A 22,500-nucleotide genomic window follows, 5' to 3' on the forward strand; every position below is an offset into this window, starting at 1 on the left:
GTGAAGTTTCCTGAGCATGAGAGGAAACAACTAAAAACCTGTTTATCATTTTCACAATCAAGTTTTATTTGGTCACATGACCACAGTTTGGGGCATTTTTATTTCAGAAATTATAACCTCAGAAATAAAACACAATCAAATTGAGTTAAAAACATTTTTTTTTTTGCAGTCAGACTCAAAAAGGACATTGTGGTTGATATTAGTCACACTGTCAATGGAACGTCATTTTGAGCGCATTGCATTGTGGGATAGAGTTTCTCACACAGTGCCCTGGTTGTATGGAGCACAAGTTAGCAAATGCAGATTTGATTTTTCAATTCATTCCTATTTCAAAGGATAAAATGTTTGTCTTCATAATCTCTAGGTAATCTTTTTTCATTATCCAATCAGTTTCTAATATCAATAAAATCAAGTTCCGTTTCACTCCAAAAAGACTCAGTGGTTCTATATAGAACTCTAGTGTTCTCGACTCAATTCTAAAGAATCCTTTATATGCCAAAAATGTTCTATATATGTGACCCTGGAGCACAAACCCAGTCTGGAGCCGCACGGGTATATCTGTGGCAATAGCAACTATACATTGTACGGGTCAAAATTATCCATTTTTCTTTTATGCCAAAAATCATGAGGATATTAAGATCATGTTCCATGAAGATATTTAGTAAATGTCCTACCGTAAATATATAAAACATGTATTTTTGTGAGTGAATGCAGCACAATCGTGAACATAAATGCACAACTTTAAAGCAGATTTTCTCAATGTTTACATTTTTTTGCTCCTCAGATTCCAGATTTTCAATAGTTGTATCTCGACCAAATATTGTCCTATCCTAACAAACCACACATCAATGGAGAGATGATTTATTCAGCTTTCAGAGGATATATAACTCTCAATTTTTTAAAAAATTGACCCATGTGACTGGTTTTGTGGTCCAGGGTCACATATAAGGAGAAATGTCTTAAATTATCACATAATACGTTAATGTTAAATGGGTTATTCAGATTTTTCTAGTTGTAAAGTATGTTTATGAGCTGTTAAGTACATAAAACATATTAAAAATGAATTAAAACTAAATGAATTACTTAATGAAAACTAAATCCGTAAAGTGATAGGAAGGCTCTATATATGAAGAACCTTTTTTTTTTTTTTCAAGTTTCATTTTTGTTTCAATGTACAGTTTATCACATTGGGACAGTAAAATTGACCTCCTGCTGTTTGATGAGCGATGAGATAATTTTTTCATCATTGTGTACACAGTATTTAGATGTTAAGATGAAGGTCTCCTCATTAAGTCTGATAAACAAGCAAAGCCACCAGTAGAGGAAATTAACAGCAATCCATGTTCTTACTGACCCATACTGTATATAGTGGAGGGTTTCCTATTGATAGAATCAGAGACCACACACACACACACACACACACACACACAACTACATTACACCCTTCCCATCGCCACAGAGACATTTCCTGTCTCCATTGTCCCTGCTAGAGAACATACTGACCATAACACACACAGACACACAACATGTGCAGAGGGCACATTACACACACACACACACACTACAACACAAACACTCTCCCACACACTGAATAACAACAGAGCTGCACACAATAGCATGCACGCACATGACTGCACACAGCAGTTCAGACGTCTACACACACACACACACACACACACACACACACACACACACTGTGTATTTTGAGATATGGCCGCATGTATAACGCCCCAGTGACGGGGTGGAATTTGCACTCGGCACAACGGAAAACTGTTAAACATCACATCATTATATAGTGTGAACAACCAACTCAAAAGTGTTTAGCGTTGCCTGTGTAGTGCACACGCATGCAAAGGCAAACACCGACACACTCTCCTAACACGTTTGTCAAGTCATTGTGAATCAGTTCGTTCGGATGACTCATATAAATCAAATAAATAATTTGTCCTTGCATCTCTTTTGCATCATGGTTTTGAACCAAACTAAACTGTATTTTTTTTTAATCTGCTATCTATTTTAAGAACTTCATCCTTTTATTTTCTCATGCATGAAACCCACAAGAAGCCTCAATGCATTTCTGGCACAGATACGTCCTTTTATTTTGGCTTTATTTGTAGGTCAGTGGAGATAGAGAGGAAGGTATAGAGAGAGCTGTCTCATTTTGAATCAGGTAAATACTGTTTCCGACTGCAGAATTATGCGTAAAATGACAACAACACTATAAGTAAAAAAAAAAAAAAGTTGCTGCCTTACATTTTATGTACAATGAACTTTGATGTTTAAGTTATTTCAACTTAAATTACATAAAAAATGTGACCCTGGACCACAAAACCAGTCACATGGGTCAATTTTATTAAATTAAGATGTATACATCATTTAAAAGCTGAATAAATAATCTCTCCATTGATGTGTGGTGTGTTAGGATAGGACAATATTTGGTCGAGACACAACTATTGAAAATCTGGAATCTGAGGAGCAAAAAAATGTAAACATTGAGAAAATCTCCTTTAAAGTTGTGCATTTATGTTCACGATTGTGCTGCATTCACTCACAAAAATACATGTTTTATATATTTACGGGAGGAAATTTACTAAATATCTTCATGGAACATGATCTTAATATCCTCATGATTTTTGGCATAAAAGAAAAATGGATAATTTTGAGCCATACAGTGTATAGTTGCTATTGCCACAGATATACCCGTGCGGCTCCAGACTGGGTTTGTGCTCCAGGGTCACATATTAATTAAGTAATGCATTAAAGTAATGCAGATATACATATGTTGTCATAACTTCAATTCACCTCATTTAAATAGACACTGTCTCTTTAAATACAGCCTCACAGTGTTGAACTCGTTTTTTGAAGAGCTTTTAGTGCTAAAAGAGCAGCTTGACTCGTTCAGCTACTTTAAATGATGAGTAGTTTGTTGCTTGGCAAACTTCAGCTTCACACACACAGACCGCACAAACCACGCGACTAGCCAGAATCAAAGCAGCAGCCGAGTTTCAAACATACAACATTCCACTAAAGTCTAAGAAAAAACTGAGAGAGAGAGAGAGAGAGAGAGAGAGAGAGAGAGAGAGAGAGAGAGAGAGAGAGAGAGAGAGAGAGAGAGAGAGAGGTTGTGGTTTTGTTGCTCTGAGACTCATGAACCCACAAGCAGGCCGGCAGCCTTCCCAGAAAACAACTATATTTCTGACAAGCACTCTAATGCAACCACAACACACACACATACACATACACACACACACACACACACACACTGGAGGCTTATGGGTCTAAAGATATCTATGGGTTGAGGGGGGTTAACTCTCCAACAAGCTCAGATTTATGATGTGTTCGAGGAGACATTTGTCAAAAGCTATAGGCTATACTGACACACACTTATATTGGCTTGTTTAATTGGTTGATTTGAACAAATGCATTGATTAGATTTGCTGACTGCGTGTCTAATTGATTTGATTAGTTAGTTGCAATAACAGGATTTTTCCAGCTCACTTGAATCTGAAATAATCTCATCCTAATCGTTTTTCATAAACAACAGCAGCCGCGTTTCTATTGCCCTTCAAATAGCGCAAATTGAAACTACGAATAAAAAATACGTCCGATGGAAACACGTCAATTTAGAAAAAAAAAAATCCCATTTATCGCAAAAAAGTTTTTACTCTCGCATGAGTTTTTTTTTTTTCAGGCAATATGAAAAATAAATATTTCGCAAAACTGATATGGAAACCGTTTTTGCGCGTTTACAGTCACCAGGCGCAATGACTCGGTGTGTGTGGACAGAATACGAGACAGATTTCTCTATTAAATTCATAAAAGACAAAATAATTACAGGAATACTGGACTCTAACCCTCAAAGAAATGCCACAATCAAGACCTCGAAGCAGAAATGAGGAGAAACACCAGAAACACTCACAAGTATAAGAGTCTTTCCTCGCCGTTAATGCTGATAACGCCGTCATTTCGCAATATTTTTTTTGTCAACATTTACTGTAATGGAAACTGGAAAGGCAATAAAGGTTCTTTTTTTTTAATCAATAGTTCCACGAAATCCATCAAACCTTTTCATTTCAAACCCGTAAGACATTCGTTCATCTTCGGAACACAAATTAAGATATTTTTAATTAAATCCGAGAGCTTTCTGTCCCTCAATAGTAGACAGCAACATCATTGCAACTTTCAAGGCCCAGAAACGTCGTAAAGACATCGATAAAATAGTCATCGTTAAAATAGTCTATGACTCCAGTTGTTCAACCTTAATGTTACATAGTGACGAGAATGCTTTTTGTGCACAAAAAAATCATAATAATAATAATAATTACTTTATTCAACAATTTCATGTTGTTGTAAATACAAGGCAGTTCTTTCGAGTTCTACGTCAGAACGCCGCGTCACCATGTCGTTATTTTTAACCAAGTCGTTTAGGGATGCACCGTTATGAACATTTTGTCCGATACCGATAATTCTTTATATTTGAAAGCTAATAACCACAATATTGGCTAATAAATCTAAAATCCAATTTGTAATATAATTTTTGAGAGCCTGATTACAAAATCAAAAGTCTCACCGTTAAAATCCACGTCCCAACAACACACAATTATAATAATGTTCTCATTATAATTTTATGCAGCCGATATGATATTCACTTGAAGTGAATCCAATCATATTTCAAGCAATTTAAAACCATCATGTTGAACAGTGCACATCTGAAAGAAATAATACATTATTTATCGGCTCTAATATATCAGCCAAATTTTCTTATTGGGCCGATAACATAAAAAATGTACATATATCGTCCGATACCGATATGGTGGCCGATATATCGTGCATCCCTAAAGTCATTATTATAGTGTTTTTTGCGCACGAAAAGCATTCTCGTCACTTCAAAACATTAAGTTTGAGTCACACGGACTATTTTAATGATGTCTTTACTACCTTTCTGGGCCTTGAAAGTGGCGATTAACTTGCTGTCGGGACAGAAAGCTCTCAGATTTCATCCAAAAACATCTTAAGTTGTGTTCAGGAGAAAACACAACAGGGTTTGGAACGACATGAGGGCGAGTAAATAGTAATTACTGACAGAGTTTTCAGTTTTCGGGTGAACTAACCCCTTTAAGTGAGTTATAAAATAGATATTTTGAGTTATAATTCAACAGTCTGCACCATCAGTATCCCTATTTAATTAACAAAGGCCAGTAAATAAGCTTCAGAGTTTCTGTCCATGACAACCTCAGAGAAAGTGTCACCATGGTTAAGCCTTCCGGACACCGTGCTAATTAAACAGCTAAGTTTTACACTGCTACAGCTTGTACACACACACACACACACACACACATATTTCATTAGACACAGTTGTTTTTTATGCCGTTGATTCAAACGTTCCTTCTGTTTTGACTTGGATTACGTCCATGGCAGCTGCTACACATGAATGAGGACAGAGCGGTGTTTCTTAAAAGTCCCCCTGTGGTGAAAATCAAGTTTTTAATGTTGTTTATGTGTGTTTAATATGCTTTAAGACAAACCATGTGTAAATTCATAAGTTGACAGCATTGCTGAGTATTTTAAAACTGCAGTGAACCAAAGACAGTCTCAAACACACGGTGTGAAATCGCTAATGTTTCTGACGTCACACACACTACCTTGTAACCAATCAGATCAACGTGTGATCGTCAACCAGTGGATCTCTGAGTGAGTGAGTGAGTGAGTGGAGGCGGGGCTCATTTGCATATTCATAGAACCGCGCATACTAAATGAGGCAACATTCAAGCTATTTTAAGGGGGGAAAAAACGTTTAAATGACATTTCGGTGATCAATGATGAGTTTTACGGGATAAAAACGTGCCAGTGGGTTTTAGCATATAATTAACAGCGAACTAGCTAGCGAGTCTCGAGAAAAGCCAGGTTATCCTGGTATATTTATGTGTTGATATGAAAAATCGGGGTAGATTTAGCAATATAGCGAGTGTATGATGTATATTACGATGTTATGATAAACTATATGCCTTTCTCCACTGACCTTCTGAGTTGTTCAAAGCGTTTCTGATGATTGTCAAAAGGCAGACTGGGATGGCTAACGGGTCGGGAACGTGGTTTGTGTAGCATTAGCAACACATTATTAGCGGTTTGACAACATAGTCAAGAAAAGGCTGATCATATCAATTACCGTTATGTGTCTGACGTTGTGAAGAGCGATCGCATTGTGCAGCATTTACCTCAGTAAGTTGGTCGAGTGGATCTGTGAGCTGGCGTGAGTGAGTGGAGGCGGGGCTAATTTGCATATTCATAGAACCGCGTATACTAAATGAGGCAACCCAGCAAGCAATTTTGCGTTTAAAAAACGACTAATAGCTGTCCAAACACAGCCCAGACGTCTAAAACGAGGCAAATTTACATATTTAAATGTTTTTTTGGTTACACTTTATTTTAATGTGTCATTGTTACAGTGTAATTATACACTTAAGTACTGAGAAATATTAAGTAACTACATGTACTTACTATAGGGTTAGGGTTTGGTTGCACGTAATTATGCATAATTTACTGTTGTTACTATAGTAATTACATGTAACATATGTGACAAGGACACTGTAAAATAAAGTGTTACCGTTTTTTTCATGAAAAAAATTCATTATTCCTTAAAATAGCTTGAATGTAATTCGACACCCTTCCCAGCAAGCAATTTTGCGTTTAAAAGAATAAAACGAGGCAAAATTTATCTAAACCACGTCTTAACGTCTAAACCATAGCACAAGAATAGAGTCATCAATTAGATAACAAAGAAATTAAATGAAACGACTAGTCTATTCTTAGGATATGGTTTAGACGTCTATTAAATTTTCACTGACAGCCCAAATTTTGCCTCGTTTTAGTCTTTTAAACGCAAAATTGCTTGCTGGGAAGGGTGTCGAATTACATTCAAGCTATTTTAAGGCATGAAAAAAAAACATTTAAATATGTAGCCTACTTTTGGTGATCAAAGATGAGTTTTAAGGGATAAAATGATTGACTACAGGGGGACTTTAAATAAAAAGTCTCACCAAAAGATATTATCACCTCACTATATATAAAAAGCAAAACAAAAATGAGCATGCAACGTCCTAGCTACGTTGTAAATGTAAAAAAAAAGTACCAATAAATTACGTAATTGGCGTGTAAACTTATCTCTGAAGGATTTTGCATGCAAAGGCATCATGTTCAATTCATTCATCAGTTTTCAATGAGCTTTCCAAACATCTAGAAACTCGAAAAAATTAGGAATATGGTGCAAAAGTTCAGTAATTCAACTTAAAAGGTGAAACTAATATATTATATAGACTCATTACATGCAAAGTGAGATATTTCAAGCCTTCATTTGTAATAATTTTGATGATTACAGCTTATGAAAACCTTTTCACAATATTCAAATTTTTAATTTGGGGTTTTCATAAGCTGTAAACATCATAATTATTACAAATGAAGGCTTGAAATATCTCACTTTGCATGTAATGAGTCTATATAATATATTAGTTTCACCTTTTAAGTTGAATTACTGAACTTTTGCACCATATTCAATAATAATTTTCCGTAATTTTAAAAGCTAGTCATATCACAGTAGCTGTTGTGTAATTAATAAACCACGCTTAGTGCAATTATCCAGTTAATTTCCACATTTAAATAGCAATGTTTTTTTGGAGTACATCATTAACTCCTAATGACTCTGAATGAGTGTTTCACACGTCCAGTATACAGCTCTCATTATGGCTTGATTACCGGTCGACACTAGCGTCTATTGTGTTGCACACCCCGCATACTGTGCATCGTGTTTGTCATCCTACAATGATCTTGATCACTGGGAATATTCACGGACAATCAAACCGGGCTGACTGAAGACTGCTGGGATTGTTGAAGCACAATCTATCGGCTCATTAGCATTTTAATGGCTGCTCCACGGATACCAGCCCGCTTGTCTCCTCTTTCCCAGTTTGTCGTTTAAAAACTGCTAATTACCGCTGACCTCGGGCCGTCCGGGTCACGGGAGGGGGTTGGGCGCGGGCCGGGTGGGGGGGTTATTCTGATAGTTAGTGAGCAGTGAGGCGAAACAGAGGGAGGAGACGCATCAATCTAACGCTTGTAATCTGGGTTCAGACCCCAAATCTCTGTCCAGAAGAGTTTCTTCACACGGATCACTTTAATCAGCTCGGATCCCTGCTGAACACAACTCAATATATCCAGCTTTATTAAGATAAGAAGACAGTTGCATACACTTATAGCCACTGTGTTAAGATTGACCAACTAGTTAGACAGTATACTTTTCAATTTCAACCTTTTATATAACTGACTTCAAAACGTTAGGACTAGGAAAAATAACTTTTAAGACTATAAGATTAGTAACCATCAGAGCAAAAATTGCTTTATTTTACAGTGTCCTTGTTACATACACTTATAATAACAGTAAATTATGCATAATTACATGCAACTAACCTTCAAAGAAACTCTAATATATAGTAAGTGCATGTTATTAAATAATATTACTCAATTAAACTGTAACAATGACACCTTAAAATAATGGGTTACACTTTATTTTAAGGTGTCTTTGTTAAACTGTTATACATTTAAGTGTTGAGTAATATTAAGTAACTACATGTACTTACTAGGGTTTGGTTTAGTTGCGTGTAATTATGCATAATTGTTGTTAATTACTAACTATGTAACATATGTAACACTGTAAAATAAAGTGTAACCACAACTTTTTAATCTACATGGAAACACTATAAAACACTCAATGTGGAGATAAACTTAAATTAAATTATTAAAAAGTTAAACCAAAAGAGGAAATCCAAATTGTTCCTAATTACACCAGAAAATGTAAAAAAAAATAAAAAAATACTAAAGTAAAGATAAAAGGACATAAACTGAAATTAAGTGATAGCCTAGTACAGACGAAGATTATCTCCGTTTTATTGTGTGTTGTTATTGTGGCCACTCTAGGCCCCGCCCACATTCTCGAGCGGGCGCTCTGATTGGCTGACGCGGGTCCTGGGGCAGTTGTCCCGTCTCCGTCTAGACTCAACTGGGCAGAACCCGCGCGACCGCGCCACGGACACACCGGAGCCTCGCACAAGCCACGGACGAGAGCGATACGGATTGTTACTCGTAGACAGCACTGTAGTGAGGTTGATTCCGGAACGGGACTAACGGGACACGGTGTCGTTTCGCACTTTAACTTTAACGGACTCGCTCGCGCTCCCTCGCCTTTGATTTGCTCTGGCACGAGAAAGTTTTGAACTCCGGTTAAACTCGTGCTGGAATAATTCCGCGCTCCCGCGATTCGCTGGGATTGTCGATATCGTCATGGCTCGGTTCGGGTTCGGGCTCGCGCTCGCGCTGCTGGCGCTCGGTTTGGGGCTCGCGCACGCGTTCGGGGACGAGGAGGAGATGACCTGCGACCCGATCCGCATCTCCATGTGTCAGGATTTGGGATATAATGTGACCAAGATGCCGAACCTGGTGGGAAACGTGTTGCAGTCCGACGCCGAGCTCCAGCTGACCACATTCACACCGTTAATACAGTACGGCTGCTCCAACCAGCTGAAGGTGAGAGCTTACAACACACACACACACACACACTCAGACTCAGACTGTAACCAGAACCTTCACACACTCATCCCATCACACATACACACTCACACACACATATTCAGACTGTAACCAGAACCCTCACACACACACACACACACACACACACACACACACACACACACACACACTTTAAACTAGTCAATTTCCAAATCTTGACATGATATGAAAGCATAATTATTATGACAAAATTATCATAAAATATTAAAACCAATCATGTATAATAGTATAATTGTTATTAATTATATTATTGTGACAAAGGAAATATTTAAATAATAGTGCCTTAATGACTGAATAATAATTATTATACATTTAAAATTATTATTATTATTATCGGCTGTATTATTGTTGCTATTATGAATCAAATTGTGACAAAGGAAAGATTCAAATTATAATGATTTATAATACATCAAAATGATAAATAATCATTTATTTTTATTTTACAATAATTACTATAAAAATATTTTTTTTGTCTTATTATTGCTATTAATCTTATTAATGTGGCAAAAAAATTAAACAACAAATTACAGTATTTAATAATTATATATACTGTATATTATATAATTAATATCAGTATTATATTAAGATCATAATTATATAAAATTAATAATAATAATTTAAATTTTTATATAAAATTAATAATAATACATATTTATAATTAAGGTGCTAGTAATGTTTATGAACAATACAATCATGTAAAACAATCATGCCAAAGTAGCTATCAATTGGAATTTCACCCAGAATTCACACACACACACACACACACACACACACACCAAGACCGTAGCAAGGATTAACACACACACACACACACACACACACACACGCATCAAGACTGTAGCCAGGACACACACACACACATCAAAATCGTAGCAAGGATAAACACACACACTTACACACACACACTCACACATCAAGACCGTAGCAAGGATAAACACACACACACACACACACACACACACACGCATCAAGACTGTAGCCAGGACACACACACACACACAAAAATCAAAATCGTAGCAAGGATAAACACACACACTTACACACACACACTCACACATCAAGACCGTAGCAAGGGTAAACACACACACACACACACACAGACACATACACGCATCAAGACCGTAGCCAGGACACACACACACACTCATACACAGGACATTCATTGACACACTGTAATCTCTAGCTCTTGACTCTACCCATCACAACTAACTGCCAAACCTGAACATTAATAATCCTAAACCTGATTATGACCATAAAACTAATTATATAACCTGATCCATAAAATCAAGTGTTAACCCTTTAAAACGGCCTTTAAAAGCTCTCAGAAAGTGAAGAGCAGCCGAAATGTCCTCACTTTACTCTCTTTGTCCTCACCCCGATGGTCTAAAACTCAAACCGGTACACACACACACACACACACACACACACACACACACTGTACTCTACACACACAGTGTGTTTGTCTCATTATACTTGTGACGACTAAATTCCTGGAATTGTCCTCATGAATGGCGTAAAACTCTTTAAACGGACTTGTGCTGGTGTACATTAGCAGGAGGTGTTCATAAACCGGCACAATAATCTGTTCACATAATTATAATATTATTATATCAAAATATATTAAATACATAATTATAAATATACTAGGGGATTTCTGTTAGAGTATAAATATATTAATAAGTATAGCCTAACTAAGTTGATTAATTTGAGGTCAGCATGCAGTCTGCAGGATGTCATAAGTGTGTGTGTGTGTGTGTGTGAGTGTGTGTGAGTGTGTGTGTGTGTGTGTGTGTGTGTGTGTGTGTGTGTGTGTGTGTGTGTACTGAAGACAGAGGCAGTTGTTGTTTTATTGATTCAGCGCAGAGAGAAAACCTCCCACTCGGATTCCCATGTGTGTTTGCTGGAGGATCTCGTGATTAAAACCGCTTTAGATGCTACTGGTTATTGGTTATCACACACACACACACACACACACACCTTCTTGGATCAGTCCTTGGATATATAATTAAAAATGCCATATTGATGCATAAACGTGTTTTTTTTCAACGATTAAACGCATCCAAAATAAAAGTTTGTGTTTACATAGGCCTAATACATGTGTGTGTGTGTGTGTGTGTGTGTGTGTGTGTGTGTGTGTGTAATGTATCATTATTTTGTATATATAAATACACACACATGCATGTATATATTTAAGAAAAATGTGTTTATATATAAAATATTTATATTTATCATTCAGTATATATACAGTATATACATGCAAATATTTATTATATATAAATATATATATGTACATATGTGTGTATTTATATATACAAAATAATTATACAAACACACACATATTATGTAAACACAAACTTTTTTTTTGGATGTGATTAATCGATACTGGGTTTTTTTTTTAATGCACAATTGCTGATTTCTTGAAGTGCATGTAATGTGAAAGTCCATAGAATTTCCCAACTCATGCACACACACACACACACACACACACAATTAATTTCTCACCAGAAACACATGCATATTAGACATGCAATTGTGTGAGTTTCTCTGAAAATGTGAAAAAAAAAAAAAAAAAAAAGTACACTGTTTTTATGGTACCGGTACGTTTATCTTTCCTATGTTTTATTGATTAGTTTGATCAGTATTATTAGGCTCTATGCTTTACATAAAGGATTCTAATTCTCTCCGCGGCTTTTCTTCCACAGAGCCGCCGCGGTGTAATAATAACAAAGATGAACAAATACCGCCGCGTAACAAATGTATCGCTCATGTTAGTAACTAACGTTAACTAATGAACCTTATTGTAAAGTGTTACCAATGCATTTCCCAAGATCCTAATTATTTTTCGTCTTGTCTTCCCGCCAGTTCTTCTTGTGCTCCGTCTACGTCCCCATGTGCACGGAGAAGGTCCCCATCCCGATCGGGCCGTGCGGAAGCATGTGCTTGTCCGTGAAACGCAAGTGTCTTCCGGTCCTGCAGGAGTTCGGCTTCGTGTGGCCGGAGGTGCTAAACTGCAGTCTCTTCCCGCCGACGAACGACCAGAACAACATGTGCATGGAGGGACCGGGAGACGAGGATCCGCCGTTTCACGCGGCCCGGCCGTTCGCGCCGCAGGAGGAGGAGTGTGTGGCGCTGGGCGCCGGCGTTGAGCAGTACGCTTGGGTGAAGCGTAGCGGGAGCTGTTTGCTACAGTGCGGATACGACGCCGGATTGTACCGACGGCAAGCTAAAGTTTTCACTGATGTGTGGATGGCGGTTTGGGCGGTTCTATGCTTCATTTCTACTACGTTCACCGTGCTCACGTTCTTAGTCGACTCGGCCCGGTTCTCCTACCCGGAGCGACCGATTATTTTCCTTAGCATGTGCTGCAACATTTACAGCGTGGCGTTCATCGTGCGGCTAACCGTCGGACGCGAGCGGATCTCGTGCGACATGGAAGAAGCGGCCGTTCCCGTTTTGGTCCAAGAGGGGTTGAAGAACACCGGATGCGCCATCGTTTTCCTCCTCACGTATTTCTTCGGGATGGCGAGCTCGATTTGGTGGGTGATCCTGACGCTAACGTGGTTCCTAGCGGCCGGGTTGAAGTGGGGTCACGAGGCTATCGAAATGCACAGCTCGTACTTCCACATCGCGGCTTGGGCAATTCCCGCCGTTAAAACCATCGTAATCCTCATCATGCGACTCGTGGACGCCGACGACCTCTCCGGGATGTGCTACGTTGGAAACCAGAACCTTGATGCGCTCACCGGATTCGTGGTCGCGCCACTTTTCACGTATCTAGTCATCGGGACTCTGTTTATCGCAGCCGGACTGGTTGCGCTTTTTAAGATCCGCTCAAATTTACAAAAAGACGGGACTAAGACGGACAAGCTGGAGAGGCTGATGGTTAAAATCGGTGTGTTTTCGGTGCTGTACACGGTGCCAGCAACTTGCGTAATTGCTTGCTACTTCTACGAAATTTCAAATTGGACTGACTTTCGTCAGTCAGCGCGGGATTCGTACATGGCGGCGGAGATGCTGCGGATCTTTATGTCTCTTCTGGTGGGAATCACATCGGGAATGTGGGTCTGGTCCGCTAAAACCCTTCACACGTGGCAGCGATGTTCCCACCGGCTCGTTCACACCGGGAGAAACAATCGCGTCAAACGGACCGCCAACGGCTGGGTCAAACCGGGCAAAGGCAACGAGACCGTTGTGTGACCCGCGGCTCCTCTCGTCATGTAGCACTATCGTTCGTTCACTTTACGCAAAATGTTCTTAAGATGATCTTACACTGGACGGTGCCGTTTTTTTCCGTGTAAATATGCACTACGCCTGCCTAACGTCAAACTCTCACTGAAGTGCCTTCGTTTTGTGCGGACGAGCTACTCGACCCGGACCTGGTGCTGGATTCTGGGAAACGTAGTTTTTTTTGCTCCTCTGTGCCGTTTACCTCGCAACCTGGTTCATTTCTCCTGTGACTGAACGCTTATGAAACCTGTTACACGCCAAAAAATGATGTTCTTTCTCAGTACTTTTGTCTTATTTTCCAACACAAATATCTAAAAATTCTTGAAATCAAGTTACATTTACTTGAGGAGGAGGACTTGTTTTCTGAAAAATTTGTTTTTATTTATGCTTAAAACAAGTAGGGATGCACAATATCGGCCATCATATCGGTATCGACCGATATACGTTCATTTTTAATGTTATCGTTATCGGCCCGATACTAAATTTTGGCTGATATTTTAACGTCGATAAATAATGTATTTCCTTCAGCTGAGACTCTTCAGATGCGCACTGATGGTTTTGAAGTGCTTAAAATATGATTGTAATCATAAAAAAAAGAAAAAATACAGTTATGATATAGGCTATTTATAATAGGCTTTAACGTCATTATTATTGTGTGTTTGGGACGTGGCTTTTAATGACTTTTGTTTTTGTAATCAGGCCCTCAGAAATTATATAAAAATTTGGATTTAGATTTATCGGCCGATATATCGGTTATCGGCTTTCAAATATAAAGAATTATTGGTTATGGGTATCGGCCAATTTTTTTTATATCGGTGCATCCCTAAAAACAAGAACAAATATCTGCCAACAATGTAAAAAAAAGTTTTAAAAGTATTTACTTATTTTTTTAAAGTACATTCAACTTGGATGTTTAAGTTATTTCAACATAAACTACATCAAACTGACTTTAAAAAAAAAAAAAATTGAATCTTGTTTAACTTAAAAGTTAAAAATTGCTTAACTTATTTTGATGTTAAAGCAATGTAAAAACATAAGTTGGTTTAACTTAATTTTTTTTAACAGTGAATGGAGTACGAAAAATCAACTTTTTAAAGAGGAAAAAAAAATGTTGACCCCACTGGCAGATATTTTTTTATTTTTTCAATGTAAAAACATATGTTGTCCTAACTTATTGATCAAATATTTTTTTACAGTGAACAATCTCCTTAATTTAAAAAAGGTACAAAAATAAATCTTGTTTTAACCATAAACTCAACATACATAAATATTCAACATACATTTTTCAGGAAAAAAAAGTCATTTTGTAATGACTTAAAATTCGATAAAAAAAATTATATCGGCGCATCCCTAAAAACAAGAACAAATATCTGCCAACAATGTTAAAAAAAGTTTAAAAATGATTTACTTAAATTTTTTAAGTACATTCAACTTGGATGTTTAAGTCATTTCAACTTAAACTACATCAAACTGACTTAAAACTGACTAGTTGAATCTTGTTTAACTTAAAAGTAAAAAAAAAAAAGCTTAAAATGCTTAAAGTTTTAACTTAATTTTTTTTTAGTACGAAAAATCAACTTAATTTAAAGAGGGGGGAAAAAATAATTGTTAAAAAATTTTTATGTGGCATATATTTTTTTATTTTTTTAATGTAAAAACATATGTTGTCTTAACTTATTGATCAAATAATTGAACAATCTACTTCATTTAAAAAAGGTTAAACAAAAATAATCTTGTTTTAACTATAAATCACTTACTTTTGATACATTTTTCAGTAAACAAAAGTCATTTTGTAACAAAAAAAACTGAGTTAGAACATCTTTTTTTGCTGCATGCTTTCAAGTTGTGTTGGAAATGCGGTTTTGTTTCGGTTGGTCAAATGCGGTTGATCGTCACAACGATCAAATAAGTTTCAGAGTTGCCGTTTTTACAGGTCAAGAAACTCAACAAAACGTGAACGCTTTATAAATTATTGCTCAGAGATTTCTACAGTCGGCCTTCAATATTTAGTTACTGTTGTTTATTTTTGATATGACAAAGCTATGGGCTTTTTTTTTTTTTTTTTTTTTCGCTGTCAGACACACATTCACTCTGAATATGACACAAGACAATCACTGACCGTGCCGTACGGGACTCCCGTAGGGTCGATGAATGTATTGACCGATTGATGATGATTATAAACAATTTTTTACACCAACATTATGAAAGTGCCTCAGAAACTCACATGCAGGTGTGGTACAGTCCTGGATTTCATGAAGGACTTCTGGATCGATTTGTATGTACATAAAACTGTTTGTAGTTGTAATACGTGTTATTATGAAATGCTAATTTATCTTTGTAAAAACTAAGAAACTGAACAAAAATGAATTTATTTAAGAATGCTTTTGTATCAAATGAAAAATTAAACTTGGAAAATCAACTTCAGAGTTGTTTTTGTTTCGTTTTTATAGACATTAAGTTTTCTCAGTATCTTCACAGACGCCTTGTGACCCTCAGTAAATCTGTATTATGTGGCCAGGAATTAAAGGATTGTTTTTTGGGGCATTAGGTAGCAAATATTTCTCCGCAGAATTACAGGCTTGACTCCTTTTTAGATCACTTTAAAATTCCTCCACCCAGAATTTGGACAAAAAAAAAAAAAAGTATCCTCCAGTCCAAGTCACTACACCGGCCCGGCCCGGCTAAGGGTTTCTTGCGAGACACATTGTCGTATGATTTAATAGCACGTTTTAGAGGTATTTAGTCTCAAAATGCTTGTAGAATGTAAAAACGTAACATTTATATAGGCTATACATGATCAATATTGGGATTTTATATGACCACATGCCCCGTAACCCAAAATCGTTAGAGCAAATACATGTTATTTCTTATTAATGTGGATTCAAATGTTTTACACAATGCTTAAAGTCACATCAGCCGATTTCTAATATGATGCTGCCCCCTAGTGGTCATTTGAAGCACTACAGATTACAGGAGAACAGATATCAAAACTATTTTTTCACTAACATTTTTTTTTTTATTCAGCTAATTTTTTATAATAAAAAGTAATAAAGCATAATTTTAAGACACTTAACAGTTAGGCTAGTTGTGGAGATGGTCGTCTCAGCTTCAGATGCATAACTTATATAGGAAATATGCTTAGTAAATATTACTTAAAGTCAACTTGGAAGTGGCATTTGAACACATTTACGGGATTTGACTGTATCTGTCAGAGCAGGGATGCCCAAACTGGCCCGCGATGACCTTTAATTTGGCCGAACACATCCACTTTCAGAAGTAAGTGGGAAAAAACAGGGAGGGAAACATGCCATATCTTCATTTCTAATGTTTCTTTTTGTATCTTTCTTGTTTCTTTTTGTTTCAACTTGATGTTTAAACAGTGAATTTCATTAACCCCTTATATTGGCATCAGACATTACATATTTAAAACAGTAATATCCTATAATAAACCTAAACTAATCTTGACAAACTATATATCAATTGAAAGCTTACAATCTCTAGTTTGCATATTTGGTGACTGATTTTCTAAATAAATTACAGAGGAGCTGTAATTTATCAATTTGCAACAAGAATATGTTCATACTCCTGAGGCGTGTTCAGACCTTTATTTTGAAATCGTGATGAACATGAAAAATCATGAAAGAATGGTAGAAACCTCAGTTTGTTTTCATGCCATGAGTTCAAAAGATAGCATCCATTCAATTATTTTAGAAAAAAAGGTCTGAAAATGTTTTAAATATGACGAAAACAATAATAGATTCAGCATTAGTGATGTGGCGGCGAGCTATAATGCACATACGTGATCTTCTGTGTTTCTTAGAGGTTGAATTCATTTCAAAATCTGCCAAACTTCCAACACTACTTCTGAATAGGATGTCTACTTCATAAATTATATGAAATTTGTAAAAAATAATGTTTCAGACTCAAACCACATATGGAGATGGAGGCGCCCTTATATGGGCAGTAATGTCCACTAGTGGAGAAGTGTGGTACTGCGCCCAAACTAAATCTCACTGAACGCTCATTTTTTGAGATATCAACCTAACATTTGAAACACAACTTGTTCAGATTTTTGGCTTTGATTTTTTTTTTGCAGTTTTAGAGTCCTCCAGGTTTTTAAAATATATATTTTATATAAAATATGAATAATTAAATTTTTAACGTTGTACATTTTCATAAACTCAAAGTTCTATAACTTTTTTTCTGTTTAACTTTCTTAATTTATTCCACTTCAACAAAAAATCTGCCAAATGTCTTCTTTAAAAAAAGACAGAAAGGTGAAAAAGGTGCCGCTTAAGGAGTTAAAGAGCCACATTATGCCTTTTTCAAAGTCTTGAATTTGTTTTTGGGCTCTACTAGAACAGGTTTTCATGCTTAAAAATGTAAGTTTAAACAAAGTTTAAAAATATATATTATTCTCCTCATATTCTCCATTGTTGCGGCTCCTCTCTTCCCAGTCTGTCAGTAACGCTCTGTTTACTTCCTGTCTCTTTGAAGCCCCGCCTTCTGAAAAGCACACTGTGCTCTGATTGGTCGGCTGGAGCAGTGTGTTGTGATTGGTCGAGCGCTTCAGAGTGTGTTTGGGAAATGCCCCGCCCCTTTCCATTAACAGCCAGTTTAACACACTACTAAATAACTCAAGCAGGCCCCGCCCCTTTATTCTGCGTATGAATTATTTAAATGAGGAATATTGTGACGTGTTCGTTCCCGGAAGAAACTAAGACTACAATGGAGGCGTTTCCAGTAGTATATTCCTGCACAACCGGAGGCTGCAGTTTTAGGACCCCAGTTTTAGGACCGCAGTTTTAGGACCCTAGTTTTTTGTGACAGCGCCACCTACCGAACTGGATGATATAGCGGCGGCTGCTGTTTCAGGACCGCAGTTCTAGGATCCAGGTGGTTTAGTTTGTACATAGTATCAAGATCCACCTTGATCCTAAGTCTCATTAGAAAATATATATATGTTTTAACAAATAAGATTATGGAATAGAATAGCTCCTGCAGCAGGTGGATTAGAGCAAGTAGCATCAAGCTACACGATACAATTTAAAAGATTAATATTAAACTTTTACTTAAAGCTCACTTTAAACCACCATCGAGTAAGATAGGATATTTGTACCATATTCTGGTCGCGGTTTAAAATGGTTTTAAGTCATAAAAAGATGTTGAAATATGGTATAATAAAGCAATTTATATGCAACTAATGGCTACACCTTGCTTGGCAATACTGTAAACATTCTTAATTCATATGAAAATACCCAAAATTGCACGAAAATCACACACAAACCACATATACTCGAAATCCTGCATTTATTAGCTTCTTGTTTGAGGTGAAGAGATGTGTCTTAGCTTTGTTTTCACAGATAACAGGACCGCGTCATGCAGAAGGGCAGGATTATTGTCACGTTGAACCACGTGAGATGATTGACAGCTGTACAGCGAATGAGACTTGCGTACATTACTGACGCAAATCAGGAAGAGGAGACCCAGATCTCTCTGTGTTCGCTGTTTGAGTTTTATCATAAACACTATCGAGTCTTAAATCTTTCTAATGATGCTCAGTTTGTCCAGATAAAATAAGTAAGAGTATGATGTTTTAACGAGTAATGAATGTTGAACAACAATCTGTTGTGATTAACAATGTGATCTGTTATCTTTGCCGCGAAAGGGGTTAAATTTGTGTTTTTGGTAATCCAGTTCGGTAGGTGGCGCTGTCACAATAAACTAGGGTCCTAAAACTGCGGTCCTAAAACTGGGGTCCTGAAACTGCAGCCTCCAGTTGTGCAGGAATAGGCCCTATGCACAGCTGCACTACTTCCTGAACTTGTGCAGGCTCCTTTGTTTCCTGTCTGCCAGGATTGGCCAAACTGATTAATCCAGGTGTGTCTGATTATTGTCATTGGTCAGACACACCTGGATTAATCAGTTTGGCCAATCCTGGCAGACAGGAAACAAAGGAGCCTGCACAAGTTCAGGAAGTAGTGCAGCTGTGCATAGGGCCTATACCCTTCTCGGCGTTTCAGGAGTTCAGAAACACTGATATAGAGAAGAACTCCCGCTGGAGGGACTTTGCAGAGCTTTTTTCAGGCCCAAACAGCAACATTACACACTAAACAAAGATGATCATGGAAAACAAGCATGTGCTCTTTAAAAAAAAAACTTTCATTTTGATATAATAGGACTAGTTAAAATAGATCCCACTTAGTTATGTGAAATGCATCAATAACATTTGCCCTGTGGTCTTTAATCAAACTTAATCAGGGTTATAAAGTCTACTATTAGGATGTAACTGATCTTAGTAGTAACAAATATAAATTATTAAAGTTATTCACTCCTAAATTATGACCAAACATACTGAAAACCGCCCCTACAACACAGTGTAAATGCAATTGTGGAGTTAGCAAAATAGCTAATTAACACAGTCTTCAAATACAATGTCTTGTTAAGTTTTTACTTACATGGAAACACGTGGGAATGTTCTGGACCTCAAGAACGGGCAAACTATCGCCAACTCGACTAACTGTTAATTAAACCTGAACTCCCCCTATTGGTTAAAACTAACAACACACACCTGAACGTAAACTATTCCTGTTCAATTCGACTGACAGATAACATTTCTAGAGACCTGTCTCGTGTATTTTGTTTCTAAATGCTCAAATCATGACAGAGAGCCGTTTTTCTTTTTCTTTTTAAAGCTCGACAGGCCAATGCGCATGTGCAGTCATGCGCGCGCGATGACGCAATGACTTTGCCTATCAGCGATTGGCTCTTATATTTTATAGGCGGGACTTATTCTGCCATTTTGCGTGTTGTACTTGGACTTTTTCTCATTCATATTATGATATTATGACAAGAAGTTTTAACATTTAATCCTTAAAATAATCTATTTTCATGCTACTATTAGGCCTACTTATTTTTTAGTTACTACTATCTATTTCATTAGGTATATATTCATTATCGACTAGTGCTTATTCTTACCTTTTTAATAGTAGTAGTTATTAAATATCTAGTTCTTATTTATTAGATTATAGTACTTATTCAATATCTACGTTATTATTTATTAGATTATAGTAGGCTGCTTATTCAATATCTACTAGTTATTATTTATTAAATTATAGGCTACTTATTCAATATCTACTAGTTATTATTTATTAGATTATAGTACTTAGGCTATTCAATATTGACTAGTTATTGTTTATTAGATTATAGTAGGCTACTTATTCAATATCTAGTTATTATTTATTAGATGATAGTAGGCTACTTATTCAATATCTAGTTATTATTTATTAGATGATAGTAGGCTACTTATTCAATATCTAGTTATTATTTATTAGATTATAGTAGGCTACTTATTCAATATCTAGTTATTATTTATTAGATTATAGTATGCTACTTATTCAATATCTACTAGTTATTATTTATTAGATTATAGTAGGCTACTTATTCAATATCTAGTTATTATTTATTAGATTATAGTAGGCTACTTATTCAATATTTATAGTTATTATGTATTAGATAGTAGTTATTCCAATAGTGTCTAATATTTAATTATACTTGTTAAGAAAATTAGTAGCATGAAAATAGATATTTGTACGTTTTAAGGATTAAATGTTAAAACAGATGCTAATAATAAAAAAATCATGAGTCGGGGAAAATAAACAAGTGATTTTTTTATTTCATCTTCTTTTTTAAGAAACACAGAATAATTTAATTATAAATTACAGAGTAAACAGTAAAAAAAAGGGTCTTTTCAAGCAGTCAGAAAGCAAAGTGCATATGACATTTCCATAAGAAACAGATTTCATTTTAATAGAAAATTTAAATACTCTCACCCTGAGAACAGTTTTACCATAATAAGTATTTTTGAACGCTGCATACGTGTCAGTGAGTGTCAGTGAGGTGGTGCAGAAAAGAATAAAGGTCAGTACCGAACACATATCACTGTAATGCGACAGTAAACGGCCAGCGTAGTCGTGTAACAGTTGCAGAATATGATTGCATGAATTATGTTTCGTGAGCTCGTCTCTTGAGAACTGGCTTTAAAATAAATAAAGCTTCAATGAATCAGCTTCTAAAAGCAAATGAAACTTCCCTTCAGGATGAACAGTGTAAAGACCATTTCAATAACATATTCTTAAATGAACATAAACATGTCAACCATACAACTGGCCTATTTACTTCAGTTCAGCCTTTAAAAATCTGAACTTTACAATTCCCATTCCTTGGAATAAAGTGGCACAGTTTAAAATACTATGAGATGTTTACACAGGACATTATGGAGTATATAGCGCGATTTTTTTAGCCATTAAACTTTTCGAATCTGTTTTATAAGCACCGTTATGAATCACTCTTCCCTGGCTGGAAAACAAACCAAACAAAATGATGTGCTTTTCCAAATGAATGAGAGGGTAAAGGTCACTCAAAAGTGTGCCAGGACGTTTGTCAGGACCTGCTGGTAAAATCCAGCCACTTTAAGGACACAAGGCTCAGCTGGATGATCCGCCCCGGGTCCGTCTGCGAGTTGAAGCGCTTCCACAATGGCGGAAAATCTTGTCACGTCTCCTTAATGTTGAGTCCTCACGTCTCAGACGCTCTTAAGCTGTGAATGGCAGTCGCTAGTTAGAAATACAGGAATTCCATTGGTTATTCGTGGCGTCA

General features: G+C 36.6%; 2 protein-coding genes and 1 long non-coding RNA gene across 8 annotated transcripts in view; 1 reads left to right on the plus strand and 2 right to left on the minus strand.

The window, feature by feature from the left end:
• The window catches only part of LOC306997128, a 30,110-nt gene extending 9,583 nt beyond the window's left edge, over positions 1 to 20,527 (minus strand). Inside the window, exon 1 of the long non-coding RNA XR_013797269.1 lies at positions 20,301 to 20,527. This is a non-coding gene — a long non-coding RNA (uncharacterized lncRNA). The remainder of the gene's footprint in view (positions 1 to 20,300) is intronic.
• On the plus strand, positions 9,053 to 16,253 carry fzd4 (frizzled class receptor 4). Its single transcript, XM_079609897.1, has 2 exons — positions 9,053 to 9,573; positions 12,478 to 16,253. The coding sequence occupies exons 1-2, from the start codon at positions 9,331 to 9,333 to the stop codon at positions 13,810 to 13,812; spliced, it is 1,578 nt and encodes a 525-aa protein (XP_079466023.1). The 5' UTR covers positions 9,053 to 9,330; the 3' UTR covers positions 13,813 to 16,253.
• A 967-nt stretch (positions 20,528 to 21,494) lies between the features above and the next one.
• LOC306997415 (T-lymphocyte activation antigen CD80-like) overlaps positions 21,495 to 22,500 on the minus strand; it is a 16,725-nt gene continuing 15,719 nt past the window's right edge. For 2 of the 6 annotated variants that reach the window (XM_079610720.1, XM_079610716.1), the window contains exon 8: positions 21,495 to 22,441. In XM_079610720.1, coding sequence (XP_079466846.1) covers positions 22,420 to 22,441 — 22 coding nt within the window. In that variant the 3' untranslated portion in view covers positions 21,495 to 22,419. Of the gene's footprint in view, positions 22,458 to 22,500 lie in introns of all 6 variants that reach the window. The other 4 variants (XM_079610717.1, XM_079610715.1, XM_079610718.1 and 1 more) reach the window with 3 other exon arrangements.

Source organism: Phoxinus phoxinus, assembly GCF_949152265.1.
Source record: "Phoxinus phoxinus genome assembly, chromosome: 4".
In the NCBI taxonomy this organism is placed as follows: domain Eukaryota; kingdom Metazoa; phylum Chordata; class Actinopteri; order Cypriniformes; family Leuciscidae; genus Phoxinus; species Phoxinus phoxinus.